The sequence below is a fragment of the Nyctereutes procyonoides genome, unplaced genomic scaffold (assembly GCF_905146905.1).
Source record: "Nyctereutes procyonoides isolate TBG_1078 unplaced genomic scaffold, NYPRO_anot_genome, whole genome shotgun sequence".
Lineage (NCBI taxonomy): Eukaryota > Metazoa > Chordata > Mammalia > Carnivora > Canidae > Nyctereutes > Nyctereutes procyonoides.
In genome coordinates, this window is record NW_026575146.1 from 65,514,603 (window position 1) to 65,537,558 (window position 22,956).

General features: G+C 41.3%; 1 protein-coding gene across 3 annotated transcripts in view; it reads right to left on the reverse strand.

The window, feature by feature from the left end:
- CENPP (centromere protein P) overlaps positions 1-22,359 on the reverse strand; it is a 218,957-nt gene extending 196,598 nt beyond the window's left edge. For all 3 annotated transcript variants that reach the window (XM_055309633.1, XM_055309634.1, XM_055309632.1), the window contains exons 1-3: positions 22,216-22,359; positions 6,452-6,633; positions 3,809-3,897 (exon numbers count right to left, since the gene is read on the reverse strand). In XM_055309633.1, coding sequence (XP_055165608.1) covers positions 3,809-3,897; positions 6,452-6,633; positions 22,216-22,322 — 378 coding nt within the window. In that variant the 5' untranslated portion in view covers positions 22,323-22,359. The remainder of the gene's footprint in view (positions 1-3,808; positions 3,898-6,451; positions 6,634-22,215) is intronic.
- Between the last annotated feature and the right edge of the window lie 597 nt (positions 22,360-22,956).

Here is a 22,956-nt window from a genome sequence, read left to right on the forward strand (position 1 = left end):
CATTTTAGAAGGCATTTTGGTAATACCAGGATTTACATGTATATCTCCTATGACCTAGAAACTCTACTACTCTAAAGGCATATTTACACAAGTAATAAGCCTAGAATATGTGAGGATTTGCCTTTACGTACTAAGTTTTTAAAAATTCTCATCAGCTCATTACATTTGAATTCCAAGAGACAAAGAAATATAGATAGTCCCTCGTTTCCTACTTCTCCAGAAAAGCCCAGGAGTCCCATATGTGACTTAATCCTAAAACCTTCCTTACTCGAGAGTTGTTTATTTGAAACATCTTCTTCTTTTTTCTTTTTTTTTTTTTTTTTTAAGATTTCATTTATTTATTCATGAGAGACACAGAGGGAGAGAGAGAGAGGCAGAGACACAAGGCAGAGGGAGAAGGAGGCTCCATGCAGGGAGCCCGATGTGGGACTCGATCCCAGGTCTCCAGGATCAGGCCCTGGGCTGAAAGTGGCGCTAAACCACTGAGCCACCCGGGCTGACCTATTTGCAACATCTTACTTAGCAATCTGTTTCTCAAGAAAAATCATAAAATTGGAAGAGAGACACCAAGTGTTTTTAACATATAGCCAGGGAAAGTCTGCAGCAAATTCAGTAAAACTGAGCAGTTCAAAGATTCCTATTATTTTGAAATGTGAATAACAACTTACCAGTATTTTAGAGATTTACCAGTTCCTGTACTCTTTGTCTATCAAAGAATATCAACTGTTCCTCTTGTAGATTTTTTTTTTCCCTGCATACCCCAAAGCACATTGGACAGAAAGTTCCCAATACTTATACTTCTTTCTTGCACCAATTTTTCACTGTTCTCAAGGCCATGTATAATGCAAACTGAATTTCCAGGCTCCCTTGATACATTATTGGCCAATAGAATGCAGGTGAAATGATGGATGTTGCAACTTCTAGAAAGTATCCTTCAACAGAAAAGATAAGCCCTTGTTTGCCCTTCTCCCTCCCCAACACCTGAAGTGATCATCACACCATGATTTGGAAGCCACATGGGTAATGGCAGAGCCTGAAACTCATAAAGTCACCATACCAGTTCTTGAAAACTTAGCTTATAATTTTGTGTAAGCAACAGAGAAACCTCTAGTACTTCTAATACTTTGATCTACCTTTAAGTTTTTTGTTGTATGCAACTCAACTAATTCTTATTTAGCATGTGAAATGGTAGTATACCTTTAAGCCATTACTAAATGGTCACAAATTTTTCAATCATGCTTTGGTGGTATGAGATCATAATATTAAGCTCAATATACTATTAATAACGACATTAGGTATGGAGTGATGCCACCATTGCCCGGTAGAAGGCAGGGAACATGGTCACTGCAGCAAAGCCCACAAGGCTCCAGTCTTGTGTGTATTGCCTCACGTAGCCACACAGGACTGGCAAGCCAGATCACTACAGAAGTTGCCCAGTGCCAATTCATGATGAGAATGCCAATGTAGCACATCATAGTACAAAATATATCCCCAAATTGTGATGTCATCCTTGAGCTGACTCATAATGGGACCAAACTACCACGGATATTTTCATTCAGAGGCTTAAGGTAAGCAAAATATGCAACTTAAACAAAATGAAGTTTAAAAACTGCAGTCTATTTTATCTCTTAGATCATAGCCTCACTAATGAACAGGCTAGTCAATCTTTGGGGACAATCCATTCTGGAATGTATAGCTCTACTGAGCAGCTGGTTCACCTCAATTTCAGAGGACTAACCTCTTTTCAGCTGGACTTATGGACAAGCTTCCCAAGGATGAGCCTAGTTTTGCCAACAGTCTAGCTACTCTCCAGATAACCCATGGAACAACTGTAAAAGATAAACACCAATAGCAAATATAGTCCACAGGACCCCAAGGCTACTAGGATGCTCCTGAGAAGTCTCCCGGGAAATGTCTACACTGTCAGTACAGATTTCTCAGACATGGAGATGGACCTTGGGCCTATGATTCCACCAACCTGACATGGACTGTAGGCCCAACTCATTAATGGAGGCTAGAATGCAGGGGAGTATGTGGTATATCACCATTCTGACTTTAAGATCACATTAGCACCACAGAGAAAAAATTCAGCTGGTATAACTATGCAACCCTTTGCAATGGGACAACATCCAGGAGTTCCTGGGGAACCCAAAAGAGAAGCATGGGGGTCCTGGCACAGACTCTATCCCAAATGAGATCAATCCATTTGCATCCACATTCTATTTCAGTCTTTGACAGATGATCTTTGAGGTAATGCAGAATAGTAATTTCACCTTGGTGACCCTACATGGTCCTAAGGCCTGGTGACAACCTGGAAATGTTTACCTCCCCTAAGGCCACTCATCACCCATGCCCTGTGTCATATCCTGCTCAACCAGCTTTGGCAATGGTACACTATGAATGTTCTTAGTCACTTCAGCAGTGATAAAGGGGGAATACTGCTGAGGTGGGAGCAAGTTGGGAGCTCCGTCATCAGCCCCTTCTCAGTCTGCTAGGGCCAGAGGTGGCAACCAGGGATAGGGACAGCCCAGATAACTGAAAGTAAGCACTCTTGGCCAGTTGAGGGGGCTGACACCTTAAAATTTAGGGTTTTTTTTTTTAAATGATAATTTGCCTTTATTTTTTTTTAATTTTTATTTATTTATGATAGTCACAGAGAGAGAGAGAGAGAGAGAGAGAGATAGGCAGAGACATAGGCAGAGAGAGAAGCAGGCTCCATGCACCGGGAGCCCGACGTGGGATTCGATCCCGGGTCTCCAGGATCGCGCCCTGGGCCAAAGGCAGGCACTAAACCGCTGCGCCACCCAGGGATCCCTTTAGGGCTGTTTTTGTGGCTGAGGACAAGGATCAGGAATTCTAGCACATGACTATGAATGTAAGCAAGCATCTTGTCTGTAGGACTTGGGTTATGCCAACTGGTCTACATCTGCTTTGGTTATCCAGTAAGTTGAGGCCAAGAGAGCCTGCCTGCCTGTCCCTGTGTGTCTCTTTTACACATACTCCAAGTAGGCCGAGTTCACAAAACCAAATGGTTGAACTGTTTTCTGCTATCAAAGTTTGTGCCTAGGCCAAGTCAATTCTTGAAATCATGTCTGGATCTCACTCTTTTTAGAGCCATATTTTGAAGGTTTCTGACCCTGTTCTGCCCAACTCTGGACATACGCTGCACATTATCATTCTGTCTGCTTTCTGATTTTATGCAAAGTCTTAGCCAGTACAGATGTTCTCAGACAAGTATTTTGTTCCTGTGTTGTGTCTTAGCAGTCCTGTATAACTTAGAATAACCACAAACTATCTTGGAATCTAAGCCACAGCCCCAAAGAGTCTTCAGGTGGTTGTGGTTCCAAATGACCACAACCTTATGAGAGGCTCTGAACAGGAACTCCCAACTCAGCTGCTCCCAAACACCTGCTCCACAGAAAAATGAGTGAGATAAACATTTTGTTGTTTTAAGCTATTAAATTTTGGGGAAATTTGTTAAGCACCAGGAGATAACTAATAAATAATAGATAGCTGGCATAGACCACAGAGGGCATCCAGGACTATTGCCATGACATCGGGACTTGCTCTGAGAGAGGAGGAGAAACTTGCTATCTGCCTTCCAATAAAACACATAGACCATCAACAAGACTCTTTCATATGCAATTGCCAGAGCAGTTATATTGTTAAAATGGTATCACTTTGCACAAGTGTACAAGAGGGCCCTGAACCATGAACTCCTCCTCAACTCAGCCACTGCTTAAGGCTGGGGTGTGGGAACTGCCTAATCACAGCAGCAGAACCTGTTACCACAATATACTCCATTTACCTGGATTTCCAGAATCTCAAATTCAAGTTGAAATGTAATCATGTGGCAATTTCCTGATAACCTGTGTTTCTGCAGAACTTTCTTTATACCTGTTGATCAGAAAAAAAAAAAAATTATTTCCAAGTAAGTTTCCTTCAAATATCTATTATTTAATTTTGTGTAAAAATGTATAATACATACGGGTATATGTATGAGAGTGCATATTAGTATTTACATTGCAAATACCTGGAAAACATGTACCAAACTGATTTACTTCTGCAAAGTTAACTTGTTACTTTTAATCTAACTTCTCAATTATAAAGATTTTTTTAAGATTTTTTATTTATTAATTCATAAGAGACACACACAGAGAGAGAGAGAGAGAGAGAGAGAGAGGGGCAGAGACACAAGCAGAGGGAGAAGCAGGCTCCATGCAGGGAGCCCGATGTGGGACTCGATCCCAGGTCTCCAGGATCAGGCCCTGGACTGAAGGAGGCACTAAACTGCTGAGCCAACTGGGCTGCCCTATACTAAAGATTATAGTAAAACATACTAGTATAGGGGCATCTCGGTGGCTCAGTCAGTTGAGTTTCCAACTCTTGATTTCAGCTCAGGTCATGATCTTAGGGTCGGGAGATCAAGCCCCACGTCTGAGCATGGAGTCTGCTTAAGATTCTCTCTCCCCCCTCCAAAAAAAAAAAAAAAAAAGATTCTCTCTCTTCCTTTGCCCCTCTCCCCACTTGAGCACTCAAAGGAAGGAAGCAAGCAAGCTACTATAATCCTACACAAGTTTGAATCATAACTGTTGGATTGGGTTTTTTCCAACACTATCTGATTCTAGTTAAAAACACTAAATGGAATCCACCTATTTATCTTTTACCTTTCAAAATTTATACTTCAATGTGTAAGATGCCCTATTCCTGAGCATACAACTCCATACTTTTTGAGATGTTTCCTATGTAACCACGACTGAGATAAAAGATACAGAAATTTAAAAATACACATAAAATTGCCTCATCCCCTTGGCCAGGTTATATACTACCCACCCCCCAAGAGATAACCACTAGTCTGACTTTAAATCATCTAATTTTGCTAACAAAGGCATGCTTAGAAGAGCACAACTCTGCAAGGATAAAGAAGAAAAAGGAGAGTAAGTTCGGAAGCTGAAAATCAAATGGAAGAGCTAGATATCACACAGAAAAGAACTAAGCTGGCAGACTTATGAAAATTAAAACCTAAGTCAGCAATGGGGGAAGCTCAGTATTAAGTCCATTCAAAAGCATTCTGAACAGGCAGCACAAAGTACCTCTGCAGATGAGGGTCAACTCAGGAAGACTCAAAGTGGGAAAACTAAGATTTCTACACTAATACAACTTATAACTGGCCTAACCTCACTCTCCCATCCTCTCTGTATTCCATCTCTTCCTTTCAAGTATCTCAAGTGCCTAAATTCTGTCACCCATTTCTGTACATATTTCAGACTTCCACTGAGATGAGCTACCCAAGACCCTTGGAGGATCAACTTATGATCCCTGTCATGGGGGTTATATCAATGGAAAAATCAGGAAGCGATTCCAAAAGTGACTCCTTTATTTTTTCTCTTAACATTTTATTTATTTATTAGAAAGAGAGAGAGTACAAGCCAGGGTAGGAGGACGGAGGCTGAGGGAGATGAAGAAGCAGACTTCTCGCTGGGCAGGGAGCCTGATATGGGGCTCAATCCCAGGACCCCAGGATCATAACCTGAGGTCGGAAGCAGATGCTTAAACAACTGAGTCACCCAGGCCCCCCTAAAAGTGATACCTTCTTTAAAAGATGATACTCTTGTCCAAAGCTCCCACATTCCAATGCACAGCTGAATTAGCTTCCCTTTATGAGTTAGTGCATCACAGATCCTTGGCAATAAAACTTAGTCAATGAGACTAAGAGCACAATAGATGAGGCAGCTTTCATTATCAGTGGTGAACTCCTAAGATTTACAAATTAATGGTGCTGTTCTTATTTCAATTTCCAGTAATTATTTCTATTACTTGACTATTAAGACACAATGACAAAGCCTGTGTCTTTCTTAGTATCTTCCTCAGACAGCTTTAGAACAGTATAATGCACACCATGATGTTAAAAAGATACTTGACAAAACAAGTTTACCACAACCACACAAATAGTTACCTTAAAGAATTTTATTTTTTAAGATATATTCTTTTTTTTTTTTTTATGATAGTCACAGAGAGAGAGAGAGAGAGAGAGAGAGAGAGAGAGAGGCGCAGAGACACAGGCAGAGGGAGAAGCAGGCTCCATGCACCGGGAGCCCGACGTGGGATTCGATCCCGGGTCTCCAGGATCGCGCCCTGGGCCAAAGGCAGGCGCCAAACCGCTGCGCCACCCAGGGATCCCAAGATATATTCATTTTTAAGAGAGAGAACCCATGGGGGAGAGGGGGAGAGAGAATCCCAAGCAGACTCCCCACAGAGCACAGGGCCCAACACAGGGAATAATCCCACTACCCTGAGATCATAACCACCTGGGGCAAAATAAAGAGTCAGACACTGACTGAGCCCCCCAGGTAACCTTACCTTGCAGAATTCTGATTTAATGTCATGACAACCAGTTTCCTACGCATAAGGTAAGCTTTAATATCACTTCTAAATTAAAATTAATGCTTACTCTTTTCCGTCTTCTCAGTGCTTGTTAAGTCCTCTGTCTTCATAGAGTAATTTCTTATATTGATACCAGTAAGTGTGCTTAGAAAAAGAAGTTCTGATTCTAAATGTTCAAGATGACTTCGCAGATCTTTCGAAGAGGCCCATCCTTCAGAATCTGATTGATATATTTCTTGAAGTGATTTTCTAAAAAGCAAATAGAGTAAATAATTACTCCAATGAAGAAACCACTAACAAATACTTTACCTAATAACTACAAATTTCTTAAACGATTTCCATTTTCTTACTCTCTTCCCACAAAAACTACCTCATTTTTCTGAAAACCAAAGTAGCTATTAACAGTGTAATCTTTAATCTCAAATTAACACAAAGCTAACTTAATTATATCACTATATTTCTACCTATTATAAACAACTGTAAAATAAAGTATATCAAGAGTACTCTGGGGCAGCCTGGGTGGCACTGGGGGCAGCAGTTTAGCACCTGCCTTCAGCCCTGGAGTCCCAGGATCGAGTCCCACGTCAGACTCCCTGCATTGAGCCTGCTTCTCCCTCTGCCTAGGTCTCTGCTTCTCTCTCTCTCTTTCTGAGTCTCTCATGAATAAATAAAATCTTTTAAAAAATAAAAATAAAAATAAAAATTACTTTAAGAGATGCCTGGGTGGCTCAGTTAAGCATCTGTCTCTTGATTTTGGCTCAGGTCAAGATCTCAGGGTCAGGTGATTGAGGCTAAGCAAGGAGTCTGCTTAGGATTCTCTCTCTTCTTCTTCCTCTGCCCCTCCCTACACTTCCACGTGTGCTCTCTAAATAAGTAAAATCCTTTTAAAAAAATTACTTCAAGCTGAGAAAACAAATGAAACCAAGAAGCAGTCTTCATGTACAAATGATAAGTTCCTGCCAAGTAAATACCAAGTATCACAGAAGACTTCAAGGTATTTCTGACAGAGCAAACTGATAAAAGAATTAAAGTATCACATTGAAAGATAGATACATAGAATCCATAAAAAAGAACCTATGGCTGAGAAAGGAAAGAATGGGGAGTTATTGTTTAAATACAGAGTTTCACTTTGGGATAATGAAAAAGTTCTAGAGATGGACAGTGGTGTTGGATGCATGACAATGTGAAAGAACTTATTAGTGCAACTGAATTGCATACTTAAAAAAGGCTGGAACAATAAATTTTGTTATATATATTTTACCATACACCAAAAATAGACAAACTGCATATTCTCATAGCAATGATTTACTTTGAGCAAAATATCATTACTGCACTTCAATTAATGTCATGAGTTTCAATGATTTGGAGTTACATGCATTATTGGCTTTGTAGTTTTATCATTTTTTTAAAGATTTACTTTATTTATTCATGAGAGACACAGAGAGAGAGGAGAGAGAGGCAGAAGGAGAAGCAGGCTCCTCACAGGGAGCCCGATGTGGGACTCGATCCCAGATCCTGGGATCATGCACTGAGCTCAAGGCAGACGCTCAACCGCTGAGCCACCCAGGCATCCCAGTTTTATCATTTGTTAATTCAACTTAGCATAATTTTTCTTGTTTAAAATTAAGAGTTCCACAAGGAAATTTTCTCTGTTAAAAGAGATCTACAAAAGACCTGATTTTAAAAATCAATGATCTAGGATTCTGGGAAGCTGGTGAAGAAGGGAGCACCAGGAATCCACTACCCCACCTAAACAATAATTACACTGACAAAATGTGTATGATCAAATTTGTAAACCTGTGGAGTCTGCTGAAGGCCTAAAACTTCCAGGGGAAGGCTTGGAGTTAACTGCAGTGACTTTTGGGCAATTTCAGCTCTTAGCACAGTAGTAGCTATGTATCCCTCACTCCAACAACAGGCGCAAAGCTGTGTACATGTTCCTGAAGCAGGGTGCACATACTTTAGAAAAGCAAGAGGCAAAAACAGACTCTGTCCACCAAATACTGGGTATCTGTGCTGATTGCTGCTTCTGACCAGAAAGGTACAAAGAGCCTTGATGCTGCTGCTTTTCCCTTTGTTACTCCCCTCCACCTGAGGTGAGATCCAGGAGAGTTAAAGAACAACTGTTCTTTTCTCCCCCCCTTATTGTTGGCTTTTCCCCATTTAAGTCACACATTAAAGATTAAGACATTCAAAATTGACTAATATATAAGGAAAACTTGAAAGTGACTACACATGCCCAAGGGAAGGCTCAGAAAAGACCTAAGAAGACAATTGAGTTTGCACCTCAGGCTTATCTTCAGCACACAGCCTAAAAATTAACAAAGCTAAACAAGCAAGCAAACAAAAACCACTAAAACAACAAGCTATAGGGATGGGGTGGGAAATCAGATTTCCAAAGTCACCATCTTATTAGATTAAAATGTCTAGTGCTCAAAAACAAAATTACAAGGCACCCAAAGAAACAAAGTATGACCTTCAAAAAAAAAAAAAAAAAAACTTTAACAAGATTTGTCCCTGAAAAAGACTTAATGGCAGATATATTATACAATGACTTTAAGACAACAGTCCTGAAAATACTCAAAGCTAGAGGATATGAAGAAAATTAAGAAAATGATGTGTGAACCAAATGGAAACTTCAATAAAGAGATTTTTAAAATCCTAAAAAGAAACCAAAAAGGAATTCTGGAGCCGAAAGGCACAGTAACTAAAATAAAAATTCACTAGAGTGATTCAAAGGCACATGTAAGCAGGCAGAGGAATCAGGGATTCTGAAGATAAGACAACAGACATTATTGAGGCTGAGGTCTAGAAAGAAAAAAGACTGAAGAGAGGAACAAAGTATAAAGGATTGTATGGGACACCAACAAAAGAACCAACATACGCAACATAGGAGTCCCCAGAAGACAGAAAGGGCTAGACCACCAGAAGAAATAATGATTGAAAACTTCCCAAATTTTATGAATGACACTAATATGAAAATACAAAATATTCAAAAAACTCCAGAATGAACTCAAAGAGACTCACACCAGATGTAGTCAAATTTTCAAAAGCCACGCATAAAGACAAACCTTGAAAGCATCAAGAAAAAAGCAAACCGGGATCCCTGGGTGGCGCAGCGGTTTAGCGCCTGCCTTTGGCCCAGGGCGCGATCCTGGAGACCCAGGATCGAATCCCACGTCGGGCTCCCGGTGCATGGGGCCTGCTTCTCCCTCTGCCTGTGTCTCTGCCTCTCTCTCTCTCTGTGACTATCATAAATTAAAAAAAAAAAAAATTAAAAAAAAAAAAAGAAAAAGAAAAAAGCAAACCATCACATACAATGGTTCCTCAATAACATAGGAGACCTCCTCTCAGAAATTTTGGATCAGGGGTTCCTAGGGGGCTCAAGTCAGTGAAGCATCTGCCTTTGGCTCAGGTCATGATCTTAGGTCTTGGGATCAAGTCCTGCATCAGGTTCTCTGCTCAGCAGGGAGTCTGCTTCTTCCTCTCATTCTCCCTCTGCTTGTGCTCTCTCCCCCTCAAATAAATAAAATATTTAAAAAAAAAAGAAATTTTGGATGCCAGAAGACAGTGGGCCTATATAATCAAAGTGCAAAAAACAAACAAAAAACTGTGAAGCAACAATCCTATGTATACCTCATCCAACTGTGCTTTGCTTTGTTGTGCTTCCCAAATATTACATTTTTTACTAAAGATTTGTGGCAACCCCGTGTTGAACAAGTTTAATGGTCCCATCTTTTCCAACAGTATTTGCTCATTTTGTGTCTCTGTATCACATTTTGGTAATTATCACAGTATCTCAAACTTTTTCACTACTATTGCATTTGTTATGGTGACCGAGGAAGCAGTAAACAAAGAAACACTTCTTGCCTGGCTATCATATCATTAATACTCAGTACATAGACAGAAACACCCACCCAGTTCCTTGTCCTTCCTCTGAAAGAGGCATATTCACATACTTTAAAAGTTGCTGCCTGAAAGTCTGGTTCAAATCAGTCTGAATCTGGTAGCTGACTGTCCCCACTTTCAGACACTGACAAATCTTGTCATACCTTGAGTTCTTTACAATCACTAAGAATAGAATAGACTGCTAAGACAATCACAAAGGATTGAGAGACAACCAAGACCAAGAGCAGGACTGAACAAAAAGCTCATCTATTACATGAAGCCACAAAAAACTACTACTATTACATGAAGCTACAAAAACTGCAAAAATATGGCTCTTTTATCTAGGGCAAAGAAACCAGAAACATATTGAAAAATATGTTCAAAATGAAAAAATAAGACAAAACCTCAGAAACAGATCTAAATGAAACGGAGATTGGTCAAACAGTGAGAATTTCAACAAGAGGGAGAAAGCATAAGATACTAAATAGAAGTTGCAGAGCAGCTTGACTACAATAAATGTACTACATTATTCAACAGAAAAGTTTAACATCAGACTAGATGAAGAAGTATCAGTAAACTTGAAGACAGAGCTGTGGACGTCATCCAAATAGAGTAGCAAAAAAGTAAAAAGAATAAAACAAAAAGAAGGTAGCTTAGTGGGGTTATGCACAAAAAACAAACCAACATTTGAGTTTAGGGGTCCTAGAAGAAGGAGAGAGAAAGAGGCAGAAAATTTATTTGAAGAACTGAAAATTTACCTTTCTTTTCCCTGGAGAAAGAAAGAGGGATCCAGATCTAGTAAGCCTAAGTAAACCAAATTAGATGAACCCAAAAACCCATACCAAGACATTTTACAAAGTATCAGATGTTAAAGGACAGAATCTTCAAAGCAGCAAAAGAAAGAAAACTTGTTTCCTACTAGGGAACCCCATAAGACTATAAGCAGACTTCACCAAAAACATTGTAGGCTAGAAGTGGTATGATATATATAAAATAATGATAGTGAAAAAATGCCAATTAACAATACTCATTCTGGCCAAGTTGTCTTTCAGAACTAAAAGAGAGCTTTTTTTAGACAAGAAAAGTTAAAGGAATTCACCACCACCAGACTGGCCTTACAAGAAATGTTAAAGGGAATTCCTTTAACATTTTTAAATCTTAAAAATAATAAAATAAATATCAAAAACATGAAATGTGCAATAGAAGAGTAAAAACAGAGCTTTACAATGCATTTGAAGTTATCAAATTAAAATATAGCCATAAATACAAAATATACAGAACATTCCACCTAGTTCTTTTTTTTTTTTTTTTAGGATTTTATTTATTTATTCATGAGAGACAGAGAGAGAGGCAGAGACACAGGCAGAGGGAGAAGCAGGCTCCATGCAAGGAGCCCGACGTGGGACTTGATCCCAAGTCTCCAGGATCACAGCCTGGGCTGAAGGCGGTGCTAAACCACTGAGTCACCCAGGCTGCCCTCTACCTAGTTCTTTTCAAGCAGAAATGGAACATTCTCCAAGAGAGGTCATATGTTAAGCATAAAACATGACTTAACTAATTTAAGACTGAGATCATATCAACCAACTATTTCAAACACAATGCATGAACCTAGAAATCACTTACAAGCAGAACACTGGACAATTCACAAATACATGGGGATTAAACAATATACTACTGAGCAACCAATGGGTCAAAGAAAAAAATCAAAAGTAAAGTCCAAAAAACCTTGAGAGAAATGAAAATACAGCATAAAAAAACACATGGGCTGCAGCAAAAACAGTCCTAAGAGGGAAGTTCATAGCAGTAAACGCCTACCTTAATTAAGAAACAAGAATCTCAAATCTTTTTTATACCTCAAGAAACTAGACAAAGTAGATGAATGAAGCCCAAAGTTAGAAGGAATGATATAACAAAGATCCAGGCTGCTGGCCAGAGAGGTGGAGGGGGAGGCAGGATGGAATGATGACAAAAAGACTCAAAAAAAAAAAAAAAAAAAGTTGAAAGCTCGATTTTTGAAAAAATACATAAAACATTATCTAGAATTACTAAGAGAGAATTCAAATAAAATCAGAAATTAAAGGAGATGTTACAACTGACACTACAGAAATACCAAAGATAGTAATACTATAAAAAAATAATACACCAACATATTGGCCAACCTAGAAGAAAATTCCCTGGAACATACAACTCCCAAGACCAAATCATAGAGAACAGAAAATGCACATAGAGGTATCTGGGTGGCTCAGTTAAGTGTCTGCCTTCAATTTGGGTTGTGATCTGAGGGTCCTGGTATCAAGCCCTAAGTCGAGGTCCAGGGAGTCTGCTTCTCCCTCTCCCCTTGCCTCGCCCCCCTGCTCATGCTCACTCTCTTGCTCACTAGAGTTCTCTCTCAAATAAGTAAATAAAATCTTTAAAGAAAAAAACAAAAAAAAAGTAAATAGACCAATTATCAGAACATTTAGTTAGTAATCAAACTCTACCTACAAAGTAAGGTCTAAAACTAGACGGCTTCACTGGGAAATTCAAACAATAATTTTTAAGAAAATTAACACCAACCCTTCCCAAACTCTTTCAAATAACAGAAGAGGAACAAACGCTTACAAACTCATCTTACAAGGACAGGATTACCCTCATATCAAAACCAGACATGAAAACTGTAAGAAAATTACAAGCCAGTACCCCTGATGAGCACAGATGCAAAAATGCTCAACAAAATATTAGCAAACTGAATTCAACATTAAAAGGATCACACACCATGATCAAATGAAATTTATTAAAAAATTTATTCATGAGACACACAAAGAGAGAGGCAGTGACATAGGCAGAGAGAGAAGCAGGCTCCCTGTAGGGAGTCCAATGTAGGACTTGATTCCAGGACCCCGGGATCATGCCCTGAGCCAAAGGCAGATGCTCGATGCTGAGCCACCCAGGTGTCCCTGATCAAGTGGAATTTAGTCCAGGAATGCAAAGATGGTTCAACATTCACAACAAACAAGCTGATATATAACAAACTTAAGGATAATAATCATACAATCATCTCAATTGATGAAGAAAAAGCATTATGACAAAATTCAACATCCATTTATGGTAAAACCTCTCAATAGTAGGCACAGAGGCAGTATACTTTAACTTAATAAAGGCCATATATGACAAAGCAACAGTTAACATCACACTCAAAAAGCTGAAAACTTTTCTTCCAAGATCAAGAACAAGGCAAGGATGCCCATTCTTGCCACTTTTGTTCAACATAGTAGAAGTCCTAGTCAGAGCAATCAGGAAAGAAAAATAAAAGAAATCCAACTGGAAAAGTAAAACTGTCACTATTTGAAGATAACATGATATTCTATACAGAAAACCCAAAAGAATCTCCAAAAAAAAAAAAAAAAAGAATAAACACATTCAGTAAAGTTATTAAAAGCAATACACAGAAGTCTGTTGTGTTTCTATATACTAATAACCATCAGAAAGAGAAATTCAGAAAACAATCCCATTTAAAATTGCATCAAGAATAACAACATACCTAGGAATAAATTTAACCAAAGAAGTGAAAATCTGTACCCTGAAAACTGTAAGACATTGATAAAAGAAACTGAAGGCACAAATAAATGTAAAGATATCCATATTAATGGACTGGAATAAGTAATATCATTAAAATGTTTATACTACCCAAAGCAATCTACAAGTTCAACGTAATCCCCATCAAAATGCCAATGGAATTTTTCAAAAGACATAGAAAAGACAATTCTAACGTGTTTATAGAAGCACAAAGAACCCAAATAGCTCAAACTATTTTGACAAAGTAAAATGCCAGGGGATCCCTGGGTGGCTCAGCGGCTTAGTGCCTGCCTTTGGCCCAGGGCATGATCCTGGAGTCCCGGGATCGAGTCCCACATCAGGCTCCCTGCATGGAGCCTGCTTCTCCCTCTGCCTGTGTCTCTGCCTCTCTGTCTCTCTCTCTCATGAATGAATAAAAATCTTAAAAAAAAAAAAAAAAAGCAATGCTAGAGGCATCACACTTCCTGATCTCACGCTATATTACAAAGCTATAGTCAAAATAACATGGTACTAAAAAATGTGTTTATGTATATGTACATATATATTATACATATATACAGATATTATTGGCATAAAAACAGACACAAAGATCAACGGAACAGAATAAAGAATCCAGAAATAAATGCATTCATATAGAGTCAATTAATTTACAACAAAGGAGCCAAGAATATATAATAGGAAAAGAATGGTTTCTTCAACAGAAGTAGGAAAACTGGGTAGTCAATACAAAAGAATGAAACTGGACCACTATCTTACACTACATACAAAAATTAACTCAAAATACACTAAAGACTTGAACATAAGACCAGAAACTATGAAACTCCTAAAAGAAAGTAATGGCAGTAAACTCTCTGTATCTGTCTTGGCACTGACTTTTTGGATTACATATCAAAAGAAAATACAACAAAAGCAGAAATCAACAAGTGGGACTACATCAACTGAACAATTCCTCTATAGCAAAGGAAATCAGTAAAATAAAGGCTAACTATGGAATGGGAGAAAATATTTGCAAATCATGTTATCTGCCAAGGAGTTAATATGCAAAAAATATAAAGAATTCACATAACTCAGTAGTAAAAGAAAAAAAATCTGATTAAAAAATGGACAGATGGGATGCCTGGGTAGCTCAGTTAAGTGTCTGCCTCTTGATTTTGGTTCAGGTTATGATTTCAGGGTGAAGAGATTGACGTGGCGTCCAGTTCCACACTGCTTAAGAGTCTCTCTTCTCCATCTCCTCCTGCCCCTCCCTACGCTCCCCCCTCACACATGCACTACACATTCTCTCCCTCTCTAAAAAATAAGGGGGGGTGGGGTTGGGGCAGAGAATCTGAATAGGTATTTTTCCAAAGAAGATATATCTGGCAAAAAGGTACATACAAAAGGTTTTCAACATCACTAATCATGACAAAAATGCAAATCAAAACCACAATGAGGTATATCTCCTCACACTTGTCAAAATGGATTATCATAAACACAAGAAATAAAGAGTTGATGAGAATGTGGACACAAGCGAATCTTTTTGCATTGTTGATAGTAATATAAAGTGGTGTCACCAATATAGAAAACAGTATGAAGTTTCCTCAAAAAATTAAAAATAGAACCATGTGAGACAGCAAATTCCACTTCTGGGTACTTATCTGAATGAAACTAAAACACTAACTCAATAAGATAATATGCATCCTCATGTTCACTGCAGAATTATTTAGAACTTAACTGTCAGCAGATAAATGCACAAAGATGTAGTAGATATCATAAAACTGAAATATTCAGCCACATAAGCAAATCTTTCCATTTGTGACTACACAGATGGACCCTAAGGGCATTATGTTAAATGAATTAAGTCATATCAAGATAGACAAACATTATATGATCCCACTGATATGTGGAATCTTAAAAATCCCGAACTCATAGAAATAGAGTAGACTGATGGTTGCCAGGGGCAAGGATGAGGGGTTTGGGAAAATGGGTGAAGGTGGTCAAAGGGTACAAATTTCCATTTATAAAATTTTAAAAGCCTGGGGATGTACTGTACAGCATAATGACTATACTTAATAGTGTACGGATATCTGAAGGCTGATAAAATAGTAAATCTTAAAATTTCATATAAGAAAAAAAAACTTGTAACTATGTGCATATGGACATTAACCAGACTTAGTGTCATAATTTTGCAATTTGTACAAATATCAAATCATTATATTGTACACCTGAAACTAAGATAATCTTATGTGTCAACTATACCTCAATAAAAACTAAAATAATAATTGGAGACTTCAATACCCCACTTACAATAATGTACAGAACTACAGAGAGTTAAGGAGAGTAGTGAAATAACACAATAAGCCAATTAGACCTAATAGATGTATACAGAACATTCTACACAACAGACAAATCTAAGAGACATAAATAAATTCTTCTCAAGTGTATGTGGGACATTTTCCAGGACTGGGTAACAAAATAAATCTCTATGTATTTTAAAATATAGTTATCATACAAAGTATCTTCTCCAACCACAATGGTATAAGGACAGATTATCAGTAACAGAAGGGAAACTGAAAAATTAACAAAATTGTGGAAGTTAACATACTTTTAAACAATCAAAAGACTCAAGATGAAACCACAAGGGAAATGAGAAAATACTTGAAGACAAAAATGAAAATACAACATATCAGAATTTAAGAGACATGGGAAAAGATGGCTGGGGGGTGGAACAGATGGTGATAGGGGAGCAGTGGCATTTGTTTTGTTTGTTTTTTTAATTTTTATTTATTTATGATAGTCACACACACACACACACACACACACACACACAGAGAGAGAGAGAGAGAGGCAGAGACACAGGCAGAGGGAGTAGCAGGCTCCATGCACAGGGAGCCCGACGTGGGATTCGATCCCGGGTCTCCAGGATCGCGCCCTGGGCCAAAGGCAGGCGCTAAACCGCTGCGCCACCCAGGGATCCCCAGCAGTGGCATTTGTAACGTAAACACTTAACAAAATCCCAAATCAACAACCTAATATTACAACTGAAAAAAAAAATGAACTAAACCAAAGATAACAGAAAGAAAAAGATAATAAAGGTTAGAGCAGAGAGAAATGAAAGATAACAGAAAAACAGAGAAAATGAATGAAACCAAAGTTTGGCTCTTTGAAAGGATCAATAAAACTGACAAAACTTAACCTAGATGGGACTAAAAAAGAGTGATTATGAGCACCTCACTGGCTCAGGTGGTAGAGCATGGGACTCTTGATCTTGGGGTCATGAGTTCGAGCCCCATGCTGGGTGTAGTGTTTACTTAAAAAGAAAACAAAACAAAAATAGGCTCAAATTACTAAAATCAGAAATGAAAATAGAGACATCACCAATTCTACAAAAATAAAAAGGATTATGGGAGTATTATGAATAACTATATGCCAATACATTGGATAACCTACATGAAATGGCTAAATTCCTAGAAACACAAACCCTACCAAGATTAAATCATGAGATAAGAAATATGAATACTTATAATTAGTCCGACTGAATCCACAATCAAAAAATCTCCAAAAAAGAAAAGCTCTAGACCTGATAACTACATGAGTTAATTGTATTATACATTTAAATAAACACTAACCAATCCTTTCCAAACTTCTTCAAAAAGTTGGGGAAGGGACAATTTGTAACTCATTTATTAGGCCAGCACAACCTTGATACCAAAATCAGACAAAGACATTCCAAGAAAACTACAGACCAAAATTACTTATGAACATTAACGTAAAAACCCTTAACAAAAGCAGTAAATCATAAGAAGCAGCATATAAAAGAGATTACACATCATGACCAAATGGGATTTATTTCTGTAATGCAAAGATGGTTCCACATAGGAAAATTGATCAAAGTAATATACATTAACAGAAAGAAGGGGGAAAAAAGACACGGTTATCTCAATTAATGGATAAAAAGCATTTGACAAAATTTAACACATTTCAATGATAATATACTCAAAACCTAGGAACAGAAGGAAATTATCTCAAAATAATAAAAGCCATATAGCAAAAAAAGATAAGGATGTCCACTTTCACCACTGAAACATGGTTCTGGAAATCCTAGGTAGAGCAATTAGGCAAGAAACAGAAATAAAAGACATCCAAATTGGAAAGGAAGTAAAATTATCTCTGTTTACAGATAATATCTTATATGTACAAAAGCCTAAAGATTCCATACACACACAAAAAAAATGCTACAATAAATGAATTCAGCTATATATATATTCAGCTATATAACGGGATATAAAGTCACCACGCAAAACTCAGATGCATTTCTATAAACCAACAATGAACGATGTGAAAGGCAAATTACAAAAACAATTCCATTTACAACAGCATCAAAAACCTTACTTAGGAATTAACCTTAAAAAGGAATTTACCAGCTGCCTTTGGCTCAGGTCATGATCCCAGAATCCTGGGATCGAGTCCCACATCAGGCTCCCTGCTCAGCAGGGAGGCTACTTCTCCCTGTCCCCCTCCCCTCTACTGGCACTCTTTCTCTCTCAAAATAAATAAAATCTTTAATAAAAAAAGAGAATTTACCTTAGGAAGGTAAAATATTTGTACAATGAAAATCACAAAACAGGGCAGCCCCGGTGGCCCAGCAGTTTGGCGCTGCCTTCAGCCCGGGGTGTGATCCTGGAGACCCAGGATCAAGTCCCACAACAGGCTCCCTGCATGGAGCCTGCTTCTCCCTCTGCCCGTATCTCTGCCTCTCTGTGTCTGTCATGAATAAATAAAATCTTAAAAAAAAAATCACAAAACATCACTGAAAAAATCGTTTCACATAAATAAAAACACATGTTAATGAATTAGAAGACAATATAAATAGGTAATAAAATATCAGTATTACCCACAAGCAATCTATAGACTCAATGCAATCCCTACCAAATTCCCAAAGAGGATTTTTGCAGAAAAGAAAAACCCATCATAAAATTCAGATGGAATTTCAAGGGATCCCAAATAGCCAAAATAATCTTGATAAAGAACAAAACTGAAGGACTCGTATTCCTGACTTCAAAACTGAGAGCTAATCAAAACAGTGTAGTAGTATTGGCATAAAGACAGATGAATGAATGGGTTAGAAATAAAAGAACCTACAAGTAAACCCTCACATATATGATCACATGATTTTTTTTAAATGATTTTATTTATTCATGAGAGACCGAGAGGCAGAGAGGGAAGCAGGCTCCATGCAGGGAGCCCGATGTGGGACTCGATCCTGGGACTCAGGGATCACACCCTGACCCAAAGGCAGACACACTCAACCACTGAGTCACCCAGGTGCCCCAGATCACATGATTTTTGACAAGCTTACTAATACCATTCAAATGGTGCTGGAAAAACTGAATATCTATATGCAAAAGTATGAATTTGGACCCTTCCCTAATATCACATTGGATCAAACATCTAAATGTAAAACCTAAAACAAAACTCTTAGAACAAAATATTGGACAGAAGCTTCATAACATGGGCTTTGGGTAATGATTTCTTGGATATAAGCAGCAAAGGCAGATGTAACAAAAGAAATAGACAAATTGGACTTCATGAACGTTTTGAAAATTTTACATGTCACTATCAAGAGTAAAAAAAGCAACTCACAGAATGAGAAAATCTCCTATTTGCTAATCATGTAACTGATATGGTTTTAATTTCCAAATATATCAAGTACTTCTAAAGCAACAAAAACCAACCTGTTTGAAAGTGGGCAAAAGACTTGAACAGACATTCCCCCAAAGAGGATATAAGAATGACAATGTAGGACCTGACAGTTGGCTTTTCTTATCCTGAAGCAACTACCTGACAAGCTCTGATTGCAGAGGCATCTGCTATTGCCAATAAACAGCGCCAGCCGCAGGTCTCAAAAGCCAGGTTGCCTTCCCACACTGAAAATTCCTTTAGAGATCTTGGTTAATTTCAATAACTGACCATTTGGGCCACTTGTTTTTTTCTCTTTCTGTGCTTATAGTCCTACTCTTATGTTTAAGTTCACCAATAAAGTCTGAGCCCTTGAAACTCTAGGCCCCCCACCCTCAACACCAGTAAAAGCAGAACCGCATCCCTATTCTCTTGTTCTGTCTCCCTGTCTGCACCAATAACCTGGTTGTGTGGCTCCCATGGCATGTCTTGTACACTCCAGTATCATTAATAATAAACTATTTTTTTCTTCAAAGTTTTCTAAAGGTTCTTGCGGAAGGGTATCTTGCAATCCTAAGAAGCACAAGGTTCAGTCCAATCACTACAGGTTTGGAAAGGGGAAAGGTCTCTGGGAAGCTCACTGGCTCCAGGCATTTCTAATCAATAGCATTACTACAGAGAGGCTGTGACCGGTATGAAACGATAGCCAATAAACACAGATGTTCAGTATCACTAATCATTAGAGAACGGACCTCACACCTATTAGAATTACTACTATCAAAAAAGAAAACAAAACCAGGAAAAAAACAATATTGGCGAGAATGTCGAAAATATGGAACCCCCACGCACTGTTGGTGGGAATATAAAATGGTACACCCACTGTGGCCTGCTTGTCCCTCTGCCTCTACCTGCCGCTCTCCCCCAGCTCATGCTCTTTCTCTATCAAATAAAATTAAAAAAAAAACAACAACAAAATCCCGAACATGTAGTATCTCCCACAACCTGGATCTGTCTTCCCTTTCCGATTGGATGTTTGAGAAGGCATATTGCATGAGTGGTCTACACACCTCACTGGACTAACACTGACAATCTTGTGGCCAGGAGTCTAGCTGCTTCACAAACTTTCAAATATGCATAAAAGCGTGTGCGTGTGTGCGCGCGCGCACATGCGTGCGGAGGGGGGGGGTGTTAAAAAGCACAGGACTCATCAGGTGGGGTGGACCCAGGATTTTTATTTCTACGTAACTGCCAGGTAACAGTAACGCTTCCAGCTGGGGAGCACCCCAGCGCAGCAAGGGGCCTCAGCTCATTGGCACCCCGCTCGCCAAAGAACACAGGTGTCCCGGGTCACGGGCTCTCCTCTCCCTTTGCCCAGTTCCGGCTACCTTCACTGTCCCCATCCCACCCTGCACCTGAGCACTTCCGGCCGCACTCCTCCTCCTCCCCGCTTTCTGTGGCCCTCTCCGAGTTGGCTCAGGAGGAGGTCTCTACGCCTATCAAATCAGGGTCCACCGAGAAAACGAAGATAGTTTCCTTCCAACCGTTTGCAAGTTAGAGAAGGCAGGTGCATCCTGACACTCACGGACCCTCCAGGAAGGGGGCTGGGCTTCCAAGTTAGGCTCCCAGGTTCCAAACCCTCTGCGACCTGATCTCCCCAGACTGTGAGCAGGCAACCGGCCTCCCCTGAGCCGGACTTCTTACTCCTAACGGGTCACACGGCACCTTCCTCAGGTGTGTTAGGCGGTAAAAGGTGATGCCCGAAGGGCCGCGGCATCTCCTGGGGTGGGGCCTACACACACACACACACACACACCCGTGGGCGGCCCCCTCCACACACACACACCCCCGTGGGCGGCCCCCTCCACACACACACACCCCCCCGTGGGCGGCCCCCTCCACACACACACACACACACACACCCGCGGGCAGCCCCCTCCACACGCACACACACGCGCACACCCGCGGGCGGCTCCCTCCACACACACACACCCCCGTGGGCGGCCCCCTCCACACACACACACACACACCCGCGGGCAGCCCCCTCCACACACACACACGCGCGCACACCCGCGGAAGGCCCCCTCCACACACACAAACACACACACACCCGCGGGCGGCCCCCTCCACACACACACACACACACACCCGCGGGCGGCTCCCTCCACACACACACACACACCCGCGGGCGGCTCCCTCCACACACACACACCCGCGGGCGGCCCCCTCCACACACACACACACACACACACACACCCGCGGGCGGCTCCCTCCACACACACACACCCGCGGGCGGCCCCCTCCACACACACACACACACACCCGCGGGCGGCTCCCTCCACACACACACACCCGCGGGCGGCCCCCTCCACACACACACACACACACCCGCGGGCGGCTCCCTCCACACACACACACCCGCGGGCGGCCCCCTCCACACACACACACACACACACACACCCGCGGGCGGCCCCCTCCACACGCACACGCGCACACCCGCGGGCGGCCCCCTCCACACACACGCCCGCACCGCCCCCGCCGCGGTCCCGCAGTCTCCCACCCTGTTTTCTCAGTTATTCCTCCGTGCCTCCGCCCGCCAGGGCCTGGGAAGAACCGGCCAAGGCTCCGCTTTCCTTTGCCAGCTCGACCCTCGGCTGCCGCGGCGCCGGGGAGACGGCGACGGGTGCGCGGCCCGCAGACCTTCGCCCGCCCCCAGTGCCCGCGGGCACGTACTGCACAAGCCCAGCGTCTTCCCCCGCCGCCCGCGGCTCCTCGCACGCCCGCCGCAGGGCCGCGATCTCGGCCTCCAGGGCGCAGACCTCCTCCCTCTGGGCCTCCATGGCGCGGCACTAAGTAGCTGCGGCCTGAGAGACGCGGGCCTACCCAGCGCTTCAAGCCTCGCGCGCCGCCGGCTCGAACCATCCCGAAGCTCGGCGGGGGGGAGGCGGGGCAGCGGGAATCCCGAGAGTGCCAGGTTCGCGCGCGCAGAATCTCGAGCTTGCCGCCCTCGTTGCCCTCCTCGCCTCAGCCGGCCCCAGCCGTCCCTGCCCCCGCACATAAAGGGCTGGCTCCCACACGAAGCCCTAGGGCGCGGCAGCCTCCCCCTCTCCGAGTGGACTGTGGAGCCGCCCGGGCGAGTCGCACGGGCGAGCGGAGCTTCCGGGACCACGTGACCCGGAGCCTCAAGCTTTTCGGTCCGCTCCTTCACTTTCGTCATGCTGGTCCAGGAATCAAAGAATCCGAGGCGATGATTGAATAGTAGGAATTAGGGATTTTCGGTTTGGAGTCCTGAGGACATTGAGGGCAGGATGATGGCGGCCTCGCGGCACTCCAGAGGGCCGCAAACGAAGAGTACGCGGGAACTGAGTACGATAGCGGAACCCTAGGAAGCTGGATTGGAAATCCGGGAGGAAGGAAGACAGACGGCGCCTATTGGGCCACGTGACTAGAAGTTAGGGACCTGAAGACCGTGGG